The following is a 16,162-nucleotide window of genomic DNA, read 5'->3' on the forward strand; positions in this document are numbered from 1 at the left end:
ATTGTCGTTAAAGTCCAAATTTTAATTTGTGTTAGGTTTTCCCTAACTAAATATAACAGCTGCGGGGTAATGTATCTCAATTTTAAAAACATGATAACAATACGTCGACAATTCCCATTTGGTTTCATCAGTTTCCCATCTGACTTTTTTGAGGGTTTTCCCCACAATGTTGAAAAAATAGTGGCAACCACCGAAACGAGTTTCTTATACAATGAATAGGAAAAGGATGAATGGCAATAGCTTCGCTCGATCAACCATAAATATACATACAGTATTCATTTGAATGGCAGGAACCTTTCAAAAACTGGGTTTGGTCAATTCTGGCATATTACTAGGTTCAGTCAATATAGTGATTATTTAACCACAGTAACCATAGTAAATGAAAATGTTAACATTTGGCATAAATCATGACTTTTCAGTTATAGATTCATTTGAGCTATTCAAACACATTCGAGATAGAATTCTTCTATTCATCTATCAACATCATGGTGGATTCGAAACATAAAATAACATATCTATTTGAAAACAGATTGATATTTATAAAATTTCTAGTAATCTGTATAGAAATCAGGGTTTCATTCTATGCTTGTTTGTTACACAAAGCTCTCCTAAATTTGATAAGGTACCGTTCTACTGTCACATCACTTAGAAATTGACCTGGGTCACTTGTTTGGGTGAATCCTGGCGACAAGCCGTCTTTTTTATCAAAAAATATGAATATGGGGAAATTTCAACTCACACACACAAACTGCAGCGAGAAGACGAACAGCATAAAACGGCGGTTCACAGGTAGGAAAGAATGGTTGAATCAGGTAATTGGCAAATGTAATCGCAATTGCTGCCTAGAAATATAAAATAAATGAATTTAATTAAAGTATAATTCCTTTAAGTTATTTTCTACTTTTGTTTGTTGGCTTTTGTATTAGTGACGGTGAAGCTAGGGATGTCCTTATCGTTTCCGTTTTCGTTTTCGTTTAGAGCTGTATTCGAATAGTTTTTTCCAATTTCGGATAATCGTAATTTAACATGTATAAAACTTGCGACGTCGCGCACGATCTTTTTCGGTATTTTTTTTTTCCAAAGTACGTTAGTAAGCAGGGGGATGAAACTAGTCTAGAAAGCCACGCCCACATTAATAAAACAAACAAAGTTATTCGCGTTACGAGTTTCTGCAGCTTCACGCTCTATTGCGATCACTTGATTTGCGCGGAGCTCGGTGAAGACGGAGGTATGTGCACAAAATGTCTCGCTGTATATTTTTAGCTCAGCAGCCTATAGGCTAGGCCTAGTATTTCATTAAGTTGGTTCAATACTTTAATCAAATGCCGGTTGTCCATCTTAAGCTCGGTCTCTTTAGTTTATTTCAAGATAGATTAGATTTACTTTTCTGCTTCAACTAGTATTCCCCCTCAAGACAACGCAGGTACGGTAACTTGGCGTTCTATGAAACACATCAATACTGCAATATTCTACCCGATTATCGTAACCTAGGGCCTAGGCTACTTTATTTCTTATGTTCTGTGAGTCCGGTACTGGGTTACGATCTTTTTAGTTACACACCCTCCATTCTTGGAGATATAATTCTACTATTATAACTTACTACTAACATATCAGCACTATAGTCTGATAGTATTCACAGATTTACAAAACACCAAAAGTACCAATTTCTTTTTTTAAAGTCAACTCGTTTTATCTCTTCTTTACGTTTTTGTATTACTTTTTTTTAGAATTGCATAATTTGTATTATACTGTTATATGCTATTTATTCACATCACTCATCAACATGAGTAATCGATGTTGCATTCCAGTATGTTCAAGATTGTAATTTTATACAGGAAGAGAGAAATATTCAACAAAGCCTCACAGTCGCGTCTTTGAATTGGTGCAATACTCAAGATGAACGCCAACTTTGAATAGATCTTCTCCAAAAAAGAGGAAAGTAGCTGAAAAAATATGTCATAAAAATTTGCAAGACTTATTCGCCTTCCAACTGGCGATACCAAGATTTAGAAGACAATATTCATTTTTTTCTCAAGCCCTAATCAGCTGCAGAGCAATCAAGTTTAGCTATAAACATTGATTCAGAGTTGGAGATCGGTGCAATTTATCATGGCTGGACTAGTGTAACATCGGAAGTCCTAAATAATATTGACGTAAAAGAAACAACTTTATCAAATATCCTGCATATTATTTCAACATCGATCATTTGTGAGGGGATAACTGGCAGCAGTAATTCCAGTTCTGTGTCCTTTTCGAGATCTAATTCGAACAAGGGCCTCCACAGCTTTAAGGTATTACATATTTTTCTAATCATCTGTTTCTTCACAATGTTGGTGGCCACCACCACTGGTGTTGATATCATCATGTTAGTACCTTGAAAATACTTTATTTTTTTCACTAACAAAGTAAATCAGTAACTTCAGCTTGTTTGTCTCAGTGTAGTACCTTTTATTTTTACTTCCATTAACAGTATCATCTTGCAAATGACATAACAACACTGCTATGTGGGCACTTCCTTTGAGCAATAATAAGAAATTTCTTTTATCATTATTTTAGATCACTAAATTGTGAAATATTTATTTCATCTGGGAAGAGATGGGAACAGTGTTTTGAAGATTTCCCTTGTTTCACTTCTATTACGAGCCCAGGGACTCATAGCCAATTGAATACACATACATCTGTCCATAAGTTTCAGTTCCTTTACACAAATTGATGTAAAGTAGGCGAACAAAATTAGTTGAGGAGTGCCCAAATTTATAATTGTACAATTATTATTAGTAAACAAACATTAATGTGCGAAATTTGGTTCAAAACCCGACATAACTTAGTATCTTTTTTCATCTTTTTAGTCAAAGAAAATATTGTCTACAATTCAAAAGAAGATATGATGGTTGAATATGATGGCTTTGTTGACTTGGGAGAGTCGAGAAAAGCAGAGAAAAAGTTCCTGCACACAATGCACTGCAAGTTTTATGCACCTGGTTTGATTGGGAAGTTTTCAAAGCCCTTGACGTTATCCGCTCAGACCATCTCGCTAGCATTTTCTGGGAAAGTGTTTGGGGCTCATTACAGATGGACTTAGTGCAAACCTAAAAATGTTCAATGAGGTAAACAATTTGAGGTTAACTTTTCCATATACATGTTTCAATGGTTCTGATCATTTCATTTACTCAAAACAGTACGCAATAATGTGTTTGCGAGTCACGCTGGTGGAATTCGCCTATTAAATCGTGCATTACCCTTCTTTTTCATCCGAAGAGTTCCGCTCCTGCAAATTGACGGAATCCCACTTAAAGCTACCCAAAAGTGTGTGTCAAGTATGCAGCCCAGGTGCTATCTAAGACTGCTGCAAGATTGATGCAGCAGAGAGGTGGGCCAGAGCTCTGGGTCAGCATGGTCTATGGATAAATGGTTTGATTTTATGAATACTTGGCCAAATTTTGGATATAAAAAAGGGTACTCCCGTAATATGTGTACCAGGTTGGGGTTATCAGGTTGTGCGCTATCTTGGTACACATACTACAGGAGCGCCTAAAAAAATGCTCCGACCATTTTATAGCATTGATGAGCGTCTGATTTGGCTTGAAAATAATTTTCATTTCTGAAATACGCAACTGGAAATCATCTGTCGCTGGGACAACTCAAACAGTTCTAGATATGCTGTATTTGTATTTTTATTATGCAACTTACATTGCCTATTATCATGAAAATATACCTACTATATTGCAATGAAAACTTTGTTATGGAAAATAGATTGCTTTGTTCAATTACTGCTAAAGTAATAAAAATAAAACTGGAATCACATCTAAAAGCAGTACCTTGCAACATAAAGTGAAAAGAGATCATGCTCTTCATCTACATTTATTTTTAAGCAGTTTTCGTAGGGATAAATTCTGTTTGATGGCACCTTTTTTTTCCAAGATGTCCAGCATGCTGGTATCGTTTTGGGCGATACTAAATGATTCCATATTAAAATTTTCAAAAACTGTGGCTGTAACACCTTCATGAGCATAGTTTAATCTAAATTCAATTTCGAGCAGCTTGGACACTGGGCAATGGTAAGGTTAGGCGTCCATATTCTGTTTCTTGCATTACTGCAATCATAGAGTCAGTTACCAAACAGTCCGGTTCGGGATTAAATAATGACTGAATTCTTTTGCAGTCTTCCGGGTCTTAGCATCGTTTTTGCATTTTTTGTAAAATAAACCCAGCAATGTATTGGATTATATGGACTTGATATAGAACTTGAATCCAGTAAATCTGGAAAACATAGGGAACAGGTGTGTAATATTAGGATATCGCATTATTGAGTACCATGAATGTCAATCAAACAGGGTTAATACTTGAAATTAAAATCGATCAAGCGCCAGTTAAGCTGGTGCGCACAATGTATGAATCAGGTAGTGCTTTATTGCCTACATTCCAAACCAATATTGCTTAGAAAACAGTTGCGTTTTATAGCCTTATGTATGAATAAAAACCCAATTAAGCAATTTTTGCCAGTTAGTCATATGTTCCGTAAAATGATGGTATCTAAACATACATCCAGACAAATATGAAGCACCACACCTCTCGTTTTATCCATTTCTTTGGCTGTGAATCTATCAAATAATTTCCCGACAGACTGGAGGCGGAGGGTATAGTAAACCTGGAATGCTCTGTTCGAGTGTGAGGAATAACCTTAACTGCATCACAGCTGAAGGATAACATTTGATCACTCAGGACATTTCTTCAGCAACAATTGTAAGTATTTGACCACATTTGGTAAAATAGGGACAGTGGCTGCAATGATCTTCCACTACAATTCTCCCCACACTAATATCTCTGCCTAAAAATAAAAAAATTCAATTATTTTGACAGATTTATCCCATGGCGGTTAAAAAAAAAATTGCCTTTCGTGTTTATCTTGAGTTGTGGAAGTTGTATTAGTAAATATGGAATTTATGTAGGAGTCTATAATTATGTAAATCTTACCTTGTTTGTGAATATGTCGAGCCAAAGATGCCATGCTGGAAAATAACTTTTGACACGTTGAGCACCTTGAAATTAAACATAAGTTATTTTTTATAAATCTCAGAATACCTTGTTTAATAGCAAATTGTCATGAAAATATCACATTTAGGTATGTCTCTATCTATAGAATGAAATCCAGAAAAGATATTGATGGTAAGATAATTGAATGCATGATCTGTTGGGGGTCCTGCATTAAATCTCTCCAAACACTTTTTGCCCGGTCTTACTACTTACTGAATACAGCGCGAAAGAGCGCAAAACAGAGGGAAACAGTATGAAGCAGAAAAATTTTTTCAATGAGTTCGGGGCACCTTGTTTTGAGTTGGATTACCACGGCAGCAAATTAAAAACACAAACCAACGTATGTAGCCAGTAATGCTGTAATGGCAGGTCTGCCCCTGCTGGTGACACATTTTGGGTACCAAAATTTAGAACATTTTCCATATGGATATAGTTGGCTTTAGGGTTAGGGTTAGGTAAAAAGGGACCTCCAGAAGTATGTGCACCAAGATGGCACACAACCTGAAAATAGTATGTGTGTGTGTGTGTAGCGGATTCAGGTTGTGCGACATATTGCTGCACATACTTCTGGAGCACCAAAAAGGTAGATAAAATTTCGCATGATGACCTATAATCCGGTACATAACCTTGTAAATATACCGCAAATAGCGCCATAAAACCATGGCGAGAGGCGCCGCGGTTCTTTCGTGGCAGGAGGTGGTAATGACTGCGTCTCCTGTTTTGCGCTGTTTCCCTCTGTTTTGCGCTGGTTTCCTTCTGTTTCGCGCTGTTTTGCGCTGTTTCGCGCTCTTTTGCGCTGTTTCGCGCTCTTTGCGGTGTTTCGCGCTGTATTCAGTAAGTAGTAAGACCCCTTTTTGCCGTCTGTCTGTAGCCTGGTAGCTCTCTTTTCAATAGCTGTCTTACTTTTCCTCATTCAAGGTAAACTTTTCTTCATTTCCTCGTTAAGATCTATGAATACTGTCAGTTTATGATCAACATGAATGAGTCTAGTACGGTACAGGTAGACAGGTAATGTCTGAATGTATCATCTAATTCAGGGATTTAAACTCGGCAGCTCTGTCATATATCAGCACATGGTAGCTCCCTGAATAGTCACCCGCTAATGGAAACATACTGATAGTATATATCTAACGTATAGAAATGGTAGACTTACCTTTATTAGCTATAATAACCGCTGATTATACAATAACTACAGCCCTCGAGTTCGACGCGACCAACAGATATGGTAAAACTGCAGCAAAACGCTGGGAACTCGAGTGGGCGTTAACGAATCAAGTTGCCGCAATGGAGCGTATCGCGTCAGACACTCCTCATTGGTCAAGGCTTTAGTTGCGCATCATGGTATGTTAGTCGTTGGTTAGTAAGTGAATGAAAGTGCAGAATCGTCCGTCGCGTGAACCATAGTGACCTCTGCTTTCTATCAAGCGTGACGAAACGGGCATGTCTGGGCATGTCCAGACTTGTGCGATTATTGCCGACAATCTGATGTTGACGGTGAAGGCAACCGGTACGGTATCTCTGTTATGGAAGTGATTAGTTTTCTATTGCGAGTTTATCATAACTGCATAACGCACGGTGGAAGTTTTAAAGGTAAAGATGGGTACGGTAAGGTGTCGTTTAATTGAATAGCAGTGCAGCAGTACCGTACCGGTAGCCTAATGGAATCGGAGTTTATCTGTGCCAGTACTGCAGTAGGCTACGGTACTAGTACAGTCGTACGGCACTGTGCCGGGCGGCAGCAGAAAGAGAGATTTTGTTGAAATGAATATCGGTAGATTTAGATTCTTTGATTGTTTATCCAGTCACATAGTAAGTATCAGTATAACATACCGGTAGTCTACAATGGCATTGAGGCGAGGAAGAAAGAGGAGTTCAGATGTTTGGAGTCATTTTTCATTGCCTAAGGAAAGGGAGGATAAACTGATAGTTACATGCATACATTGTAATGAAGAATTGTCTTACTGCAACAGCACAGGAAGTTTAATTAATCACATGAAGGCGAAGCACCCTATTTCGAGGTACTAGTGCTGTAGTTTATGTCAAGTGTAAACAGATCAACGTTCTGACGTTAGCTTAATATAGACCAGGGGTCAGCAAGCTTTTGTTGTTTGCGGGCCAAAGGTTGCAAGTCATTGGCGAGCTGCACATATTTAAATAAAGTCAAAAACTGAGGGGATGGCAAATGAATCATGTTTTTTTTACACTGATTTCGGTAACATCTCAAGCATTTTAATATTTTTGGCTTCATTAACCACTTGCACTACTCAGCAACAACTTTTTTTTGTTATGTTGCCATTTGTCTAACTAAAATCAATTCATAGACTCTGAAACAAGTAGTTTTGAGTTATATATAGGTAATAATATAATTTAGTGTCTCAAAATAAATTCTGTTACTGGTACACAGAGGCAATCGTCAATACAGCTTTTCTGCCGGCCGGATTCTATTGGGCCATAGTATAGTTTGCTGACCCCTGGATAAACAGAACAGAAAAACCACAGTTTTCACTCATTTATCACAAAAATACTCTTATAAGTGTTGCACTGGACGCCCTTTCTTGTCACAATGCTGACTAAATATTTCGTGTTTATTTTAGCTTGGGTAGATCAGAAGAGCCTTCCACCTGTACAGTACGTCTTCTTCACATGGCCAAATGACAATGATTCAATTTGGTCAAAGGCCACTCAACAAACAAAGGGATGCTAAAATCACTTCTTTGTTGGTGAACATGATAGTAGGTGACATGCGGCCTGTAAATATGGTACACGGTACCAATTTTACGAAGTTGATGGGTTATATAGAGCCCAACTACAAAATACCGAGCCGTCAATTTTTTACCCGAGAAATAGAGGCCAGATATATAAACTGTAAACTCAAACTCATTGACTTTCTCAAATCAGTTGAAAATATGGCTCTGACTATGGATATGTGGTCTAGCCCCAAGATGGAGTCCTACATCGGAATAACATGCCATTTCTGGGCGGGCCGTGACATAAAAAGTTATGTCCAGGCTACCTGCCAGGTAGGTTATTGACAGCCACACTGGAGAGAACATCGCCTCGTGGATTCGTACTTCCATGGAAGTGTTTGCGATACCCCCCAGTAAAGTTGTTGCAGTTGTAACTGATAATGGGGCCAATGTGATATCGGCTATTAGAGTATTGAAGGAAAAGTATGGGTGGTGTTTGCACCACATACGCTGCGCTGCCCATACTTTGCAACTCTGTATCAAAGACTGCCTTAGTGAGACTTCAATAACGCATGTAATAGGTAACTTACTTACTAATTCTTACTAAATACTTTTTTTGAACGGTGGCCTAATCTGCTAATAGTAATGTCTCTGATTGGCTATTTATTCTGTCATTTTCATCTGTATCCATTCATCAATTCCTTAGGAACATTATGAATTGGTTCACCAATAGCCATATAGACTCTTACCTACTGGATACTGCTCGTCTCTCAGTAGATTTTTAGATTCATTTAATGTTTACTACACTACATCAATGCGAAACCAAGTTCTTTTGTGTTCAGGAGCTGCGAGGCACTTGGTACAGCACTTCCGTCACTCACTCCCCAAAGGCAATGGACGAAATCAGAAAAAGATATACCGCCAACAGGGAGCCAGATACTCCACCGACCATAGAGTTGTCCATGGACTGCACCACGCGCTGGAACTCAACACATGATATGCTGAAAAATCTTTGTAACCATCAATGGGTGATAAGGCAGTATTTACAAACTCTGCCCATATCAAAGGCAGCAACATTGGAGATGAAGGACGAGTGCTGGCAAATTTGCCAAAAACTGGTGAAATTGTTGGAAGATTTGAAGGTATTTATAATATTGAAAGAGATTCACTGAGATTTACTCAATTCTGTAACAATAAACAAAATTGACATAGAACTTCAGTGAAATTTACTTGTGCTTTGTAAATTTGACTTATCAGTACCAAAACCTGAATGTAAAGTACTTGCAGTAACACAACCCTAAACCATCCATTTTAAATAATTTCAGACTGCTACTACTGCATTAGAGGGGGAAAAATATGTGACCATATCGTGCCTTATACCCATGGTGCGTGGCCTGCACAAAATCTATAGGCCGACACAAGATGGAACATTCCAAAACAAATTCAAAGAAGCATTATCAGTTCTCTAAAAACCAGATTTGACAGCAATGTGGCTCATGATATATATAAACTGGCCACATTTCTGGATCCAAATTACAGATCCAGATTTTTTACAAGATCCGAGATTGCCCAGGTACAAGTTTTGTATTCTTTTGTCAAAAAGACCCGTGAATATGGCTTACAAAATTATGAAGTGAAAATAGAGGTCTGGCTTGTTTATGCGGCTACATTTTGTTTAAGTCACTTCTTCGATTTGACGAGTATCGTATAACTCATAAAACCTGCCTTTGCTGATTTATGGATTAACGAAGTTAGGTCGAATAGGTCAAACACCAGGTTGTTCTATCTATTGTTATATTCTATTGTCAGTGCATTTATATTTGCAGATTAAAGTTAAACTTGAAATGGAGGATATGGGCCACGATCAAGCTGGGTCATGTGAAACTGTTACACCAACACCAACACCAGTATGTGATGAGCCCAATGCTAAAAGCAGTTTTTCAGACATACTTGAATCTGGGCAGGTTTCTGATGGCAGCGATGATTCTTCTCCCAACAATGAAGATTTGATTTTAGGACAAATAAACTGGTACATCCAGAAGGAAATTGGCGGCAATGCTATTCCTATGGAATGGTGGAGTGAAAATCGCACAGAGGCAGAGTATTTATTTGCTCTCGCAAATAAATATCTTTGCATACCGGCAACCTCCGCGCCAGCAGAGAGGGTGTTTTCAAGTGCCGGCCTCACAATAGGCAAACTTCGAACCAGATTAACCGGAAAACATGTAGAAGCTCTAAATTTTTTACATTGCAACCAGGATTTATTATGAAAATACATTCATGTGTGCCCATAAATTTCAAAATGTTTCTGTTTCATGTCTCATTTTATTAATTAATTAAGTGTCTTATTTTGATTGACAAGCAGGACTGGGAAGTCTGAAACTATGGTGCGAGAAATTTTAGTAGCTTCCACTCCCAACCATCTCATTAATTATTTTTTGACTTAAATTTTTTTATCATCGCATACAAATAATAATAAAATCTGCCTTTTTCGGCTCGTAAATTTCTACTTCAATATAATAATATTGATTAGAATATTAAATTAAATTTATATACAGGGTGTCTCAAAAGTAAGTATACACTTTTTAATTTCAATTTGCGTTTAGGTTCTCGTCATAGATCGTTATTTTTTTTCAGAAAAATAGATTTAGGTATTGTTCATCATCCATGCCGCACAACATGAACATTATTATGTGTACCAGTTTAGGGTTCAGGTTGTGAGCCATGCGCATACTTCAGGAGCTCTAAAAAGGAACTGTGGTCCCTGGAGCTGTAGCCAAAGCCACTGTGATTAAGAATCAGCTTCCCAGCTCTGATTAGAAGCTTGTGATGGCAACAGTATGTTTTCTTTAATTCAGAGAAATAACTTTCTCGGAGAATGCTCCAGTGATTCGCATCAGTTTAGTTTGACAGACTATGTCACATGCTCATTTCACCCACTTATGTTGGGAAATAAAGTTACTGAAACACTTGTGAAGTATTATTTTGGTTCTAGTAATTTAGTTTAAACGATATTCGAAATGTTTTTTCAGAAGCATTCTAGAATAGTTTAGTATTCGGATACGGACATCCCTACGGTGAACCATAAAATAACTAATGTTAACATGTTACAGGCAAAACTAGATAATTTTATATTAGCTGGGGGATACAAATGTTGAGAGTCATTGAAAAGGGGCTACGGATTATGATTACAGTAGTTCATATTTCTACAAAATTCAAAATAATAAAGTTGTTTGAAAATCTCGATAATGTGTTCTTAATAAACTTCAATATGATAATGAGCATGCAAACTTTACCTGAACAGTTGGCTCTATAATAAGTACTGATACCCAGAGTCGGACAAATCCAATCATTGGGCCGAATGCCTCTAAGATATAAGCATAACTAGCTCCCGACTTTACAATAGTAGTTCCAAGTTCAGCGTAACATATCGCACCAATCATTGAAAATACTCCACAAACCTGAGAATATTAAAACTGGGTTAACAAAGTAAAGTAATCACAAAATTAACTAACACTTATAAATCAGTTTTATAGTTTTGACATTTTTTTGTAAGTACAATAAAATGATCCTAATTTAGATAAATGAAACCTTAGCTTGGAGAAAAGTGAGTCGGGGCTTTTTATCGACATTTTGAACGGAGATTCATATCCATAAAAACTATGGTCGTAATTTCAGCAGACACAAGTGGGCCGGATGAAACACTTCTATGGCCCGGATCAGGCCCGTGGGCCGTAACTAGCTCACCACTGGATTACTCAGTACCAGTGTCGGTTGCGCCTTATGAATGAATGAAAAAACAATTTATTGAGCTTACGCATTATAACCTGGCGCGGTAACAAAAAAGAGCCGGACATTATTCATGGAACCCAGAGTAAATCAAGAAGGAATCTTTATCGCACTATATACAATAGGTACATGTGGGCTCGGTGTTGACCGTTATATGAACTAATTCTCGATGGAGACACACAGTTCGTTTAATTTTATTACCAAAGAAAATACAAAAAATTAACATATATTGAGACATGACTATGCAAGTGGTCTCTCTTCATTATAAGTCATGTACTCTCGACTCAACGAAACATGGTAAAGAAAAAAAGGTGCTCCAGAAGTATGTGTACCAACATGTTCGCCCACTTTACATCAAGATGTGTAAAGGGACTGAAACCTATGGCCCCTGCAAGTATATTCACTTGGCTAACAAAGACGGTTCCAGAACTCGTAATAGAACTAAAATAAGGAAAATCTAAATAAAATTATGGCCTAACCTCAACCTGGTACACATACTACGGAGTACCGAAAAAAATATACTTACTGTCCATATAATAAGACTTAATCCTGGAGATCCACATTGTTCCTGAACTCCTTTAGGTGTCAAGAAAATTCCTGATCCAATAATATTTCCGACAATTAAACAAACTCCATTAAGTAGAGAAATCTTTTGCTTCAAATTAACAGATTCATTGCTTATATTTGTGACATCATTTGCGTCACCTGTTAAAATTAGAAAACATTATATCAAAAAAAATAATACATCCAGGGATGGCCAATATCGAATAGTTCACTATTTCGAATACATTCGAAATTATTTTTTTCGAATATGAAATTTCGAATACTTCGAAAATAAAATCCACGAATTGAAGCTCATCTAAATGTATGTAGGAATTTCCATATAATAAGCAATAAGCAACTGCTATCTACAAGTTAAACCTAGCTATATTACCAGGCATTTCATATTTGCAGATTATTGCAGTATATATTTTATATACCACGAGTCATGTTAACAGAATTAAATTAATACGGCAATAGTGGTATCGATGATGGATTTGAATATTTGCGTAACACAAAATCATCTTAGTAAAACGCCCATACTTTTAAATACCAACCATTATCCAAATTATTTGCCAAAAAGTGGGATAAAGTATGAGTTATTTTTCCGACTTGTGACAACTTTTTCGTGAGTACAAAAATACGAATCAAAAATTAATTATATTCGGGAACTTTACCACACATTTTAAGTCCGCAGATCGCCGTTGTATGTTTGAGTAATAATACTTTTATTATTTTATAAATATGAAAATAGGAATCAAAAACTATTTATAATTGGGTAGTTTACCACACATTCTAAGTCCACAGATCGCCGTTGTATTTTGTAAATACGAAAATAGGAATCAAAAGTTAATATTAATCGCGAGTTTGCCACACAATTTATGTCCACAGATTGCCGTGATATTGTGCCGAATATATTTAGTTTTTGATTCTTATTTTACAAAAAATTGTCACAATACGGAAAAAGAATTTATACTTTATCCCGCTCTTGGGAACTAATTTGGATAATGGTTGCCATTGGTTTGTATTTAAAAGTATGGACTTTTTACTAGGATGATTTTGTGCTGCGCAAAATATTCGAATCCATGACCGATACCACTATTTAAAATGCCTGACCGTGTTAATTTAATTCTATTATCACAACTCAAATGTTGGTAAATCGGGCAGTTTACCACACATTTTAAGGCCACAGATCGCCGTTGCATTTTAGAATTATAATAGTTTTATTACTTTGTAAATACGAATCCGAAATTAATTATAATTGGGCAGTTTACCACGTATTTCATGTCCACAAATACCGTGCTATTTGGTATTAATATTCCATTAATTTATCAATATAAAAATGGGAATCAATATTTAATAATATCGGTCAGTTTACCACACATTTTATGTCCACAGATTGTCGATACAACCATGAGTTACATTGAACAGAATTAAATTAATACGACATGACATTTTAAATGCTGGTACCAGTCATGGATTGGATTATTTTGCGCAACAAAAAATCATCCTGCTAAAGGATCGATACTTTTAACTATCGTTATCGGAATTATTTGCCAGAAATTATTTTCTAATAAATGACTTGTTTTTCCAACTTATGACAATTTATTGGATATCGTAACAATGACGGCTATAAATACCGTATTTCCCGGCTAATAAGTCCACATGGCAAATAGGACGATGTCTATTTTTAGCACTCAAAAAAGTTTTTTTTCAATACAGGCCTCCAATAAGACGGGTAGAAAAATTGTGTCCCTGTTGTTCAGTTATGCTGATATGCGCTAATAATTTTATATGTTTAGAACCAGATCATGTTAGTTTGGTAGAATCATACTTACAGAATTAACTATTTTTAACAATTGAGCGGTAAATTTAAGTTGTAAAACGGCAATCATTTTGGACAACCTATTAACCCGAATGTTGAAATAATTTTGGAATAAGATTAGTAATACACTGTACGTCCACGGGTTATTTCACAGCTGTGTTTTCCTGTCCCTGTCGTGTTCTGCTGAATCGGCAAAACGAAGGGGTCACAAATCACTTTCTCGGTGGCCGTGTTTCTCTTTATTAAAGTAACGATAACCGGTCTGCGATTAAATATCATGATTGGCAGACCCTAAGACCCAAATATAAGGTTACACAAATCATGCTTGAGAAGACTCATGCGAATAAAAACAGACCACATAGAACTACATACTTTCTCAATTAGACGCCCCCCTAGAAAAGCGACTTATTGCCGGGAAATACGGTAATTGTCAATTTTTCGACGTAATGGAAATGAATTTGTAAATTAAAAGCCTCGTAGACGATTGTCGGCAATGTCCACCCACGCAAACGTGCAAATGTGTCGCAACACTATGCGACGTACGGTCGCACAGAATATAAACAATCAAAGTGCCGATCGTCATTACAATACGTGAGACAGCGTAAAAAGTCGTTTGAAGATTCCCATAAAACGAAACACCACGATTACGGCGAAAAGTGGCTACTATTCGGAATTATTCGAAAAACAGCCGAAAAAGTATTCGAATACTTTGATATTCGAATACATTCGAATATTCGATTCGTTTTGGACAACCCTGAATACATCATAATCATAAATATGAAATGATACATTTCAGAGACTTAATATGTCAATTTTAAGATGGAAATTATTTTCCAACTAAAGTGCAAAGAATATCCAAAATTAGTTATATTTGATATTGCCACTTCTTTGGCTTGGCAGTAAGTTAAAATAACCTCATTTAATTAAAAAATTGTTGTTTTGAGAATTTGATAAGTATACTATAGTTAGAATAATAAAGGAAATGTATGGAATAAAATATCGAACGAATTTAAACAATTGTTTTGACATATTAATATCTTTTATATATATGTTTTTCGATATCGACTTTTAATCTATGCTTGCTTCATGTTACAAGGTATGATTACCCATCTAGTACTTTGTGTCGCATGTTTTAAACTTAATTTTAATCCTGTGCATTTGTCTTGCATATTCTAATATTTTGTTAAAATGGCGAAGTTCAAAATAATTTAGGTCTTAATGTGAATCTATCATTATACAGGGCAAGCTAAACGTTGTTAAAATTATGAATTTGATGACTGTTACCTTACTCTTAGCATATCAGGTATGATTAACATTGCATATTCTCCAACAAATATATTCTCAAAATTATCAGAAGCTTGAATAATAATATATACCGGTATTCTTAATTTCAAAAATTTGACAAATCCATCTTAACATAATTGGTATATTTCTGAGGTATAGCTTTTTCACAAATTCAGCAAAATGAACGCCCATTTTAATCCAGGAATCGAAAAGGCATTGGTAAGTACAGAAGTATTTGAATATAAATTTTTTTTACCTGATGTAAGTCTTTCATCAGATTTCTCAGGCATATCGTTGTTATTTATTTTATAAAACAGATAATTCTGTATGTGTTATCCAAACTCCAAAGTCTGTATTGTATTTCCAAACTGAAAAACTGAGTCTGGAAGCAGTTTGACAATTCGACAGTTCAGAGTTCAAAGTCCAAGTTGCTTGAGGAACAAGGTCCGTTTTTAATTTTTTTTTATAAATCCACCACTTAATTGATTGGGAACACAGGATGGAAGGTCCCTCGATGAGATAGATTATGGAATAATGTTTGAAGGAAAAAGATGAATCCAAACTTCTGCAATACCATAAATCAGTAAATACAATATACTATATCTGTATATGAATACAGTACTGCAGTAATCTGAAAAACTAACAGAAAGTTATTAACTACGGTACAAGATAGCAGTCCATTTTCTGATACCCCAACACTTAGGTAAGTCTTAAAGTTGATCCATCTTTCGCCAAACTCTGTTGCGTCATATACCGGTACCGCTTCAGTAAACCCTCGCAGTTCGGAAGTTGGCTTGTTGCCTACGGCGAAAATAGTAGTAGCCTAACCGCCATCATACTATTACAACAGACAGATCAAGTTTATAACTTCTGAAGTTGACTATTGTGACATCCGTAATTAGTGACATTTGAACTGATAAGCCTATTATTTAAAAACAATTTGACTTATAATGAACAATAAATAAAGAAACAAGGTGAAAACAGCCGCCCTCTACTCGCCCGC

At 36.2% G+C, this 16,162-nt stretch overlaps 1 protein-coding gene and 2 long non-coding RNA genes across 3 annotated transcripts in view; 1 reads left to right on the plus strand and 2 right to left on the minus strand.

Annotated features, from left to right (window-relative positions):
• Positions 1-16,162, minus strand: part of LOC120337300 (Y+L amino acid transporter 2-like) — a 37,692-nt gene that overhangs the window by 20,156 nt on the left and 1,374 nt on the right. Inside the window, exons 3-6 of the mRNA XM_039405053.2 lie at positions 15,416-15,724; positions 12,037-12,215; positions 11,018-11,182; positions 740-842 (exon numbers count right to left, since the gene is read on the minus strand). Coding sequence (XP_039260987.1) covers positions 740-842; positions 11,018-11,182; positions 12,037-12,215; positions 15,416-15,449 — 481 coding nt within the window. The 5' untranslated portion in view covers positions 15,450-15,724. The remainder of the gene's footprint in view (positions 1-739; positions 843-11,017; positions 11,183-12,036; positions 12,216-15,415; positions 15,725-16,162) is intronic.
• On the minus strand, positions 2,863-6,278 carry LOC120331340 (uncharacterized). The gene is made up of 4 exons (XR_013478088.1): positions 6,188-6,278; positions 4,975-5,039; positions 4,570-4,828; positions 2,863-4,260 (listed from the first exon to the last, which is right to left on the minus strand). It is a non-coding gene; the product is annotated as an uncharacterized LOC120331340 (long non-coding RNA).
• On the plus strand, positions 6,537-10,713 carry LOC120334436 (uncharacterized). Its single transcript, XR_013478087.1, has 4 exons — positions 6,537-8,302; positions 8,564-8,863; positions 9,047-9,294; positions 9,548-10,713. It is a non-coding gene; the product is annotated as an uncharacterized LOC120334436 (long non-coding RNA).

This window comes from Styela clava, chromosome 10, assembly GCF_964204865.1.
Source record: "Styela clava chromosome 10, kaStyClav1.hap1.2, whole genome shotgun sequence".
NCBI lineage: Eukaryota > Metazoa > Chordata > Ascidiacea > Stolidobranchia > Styelidae > Styela > Styela clava.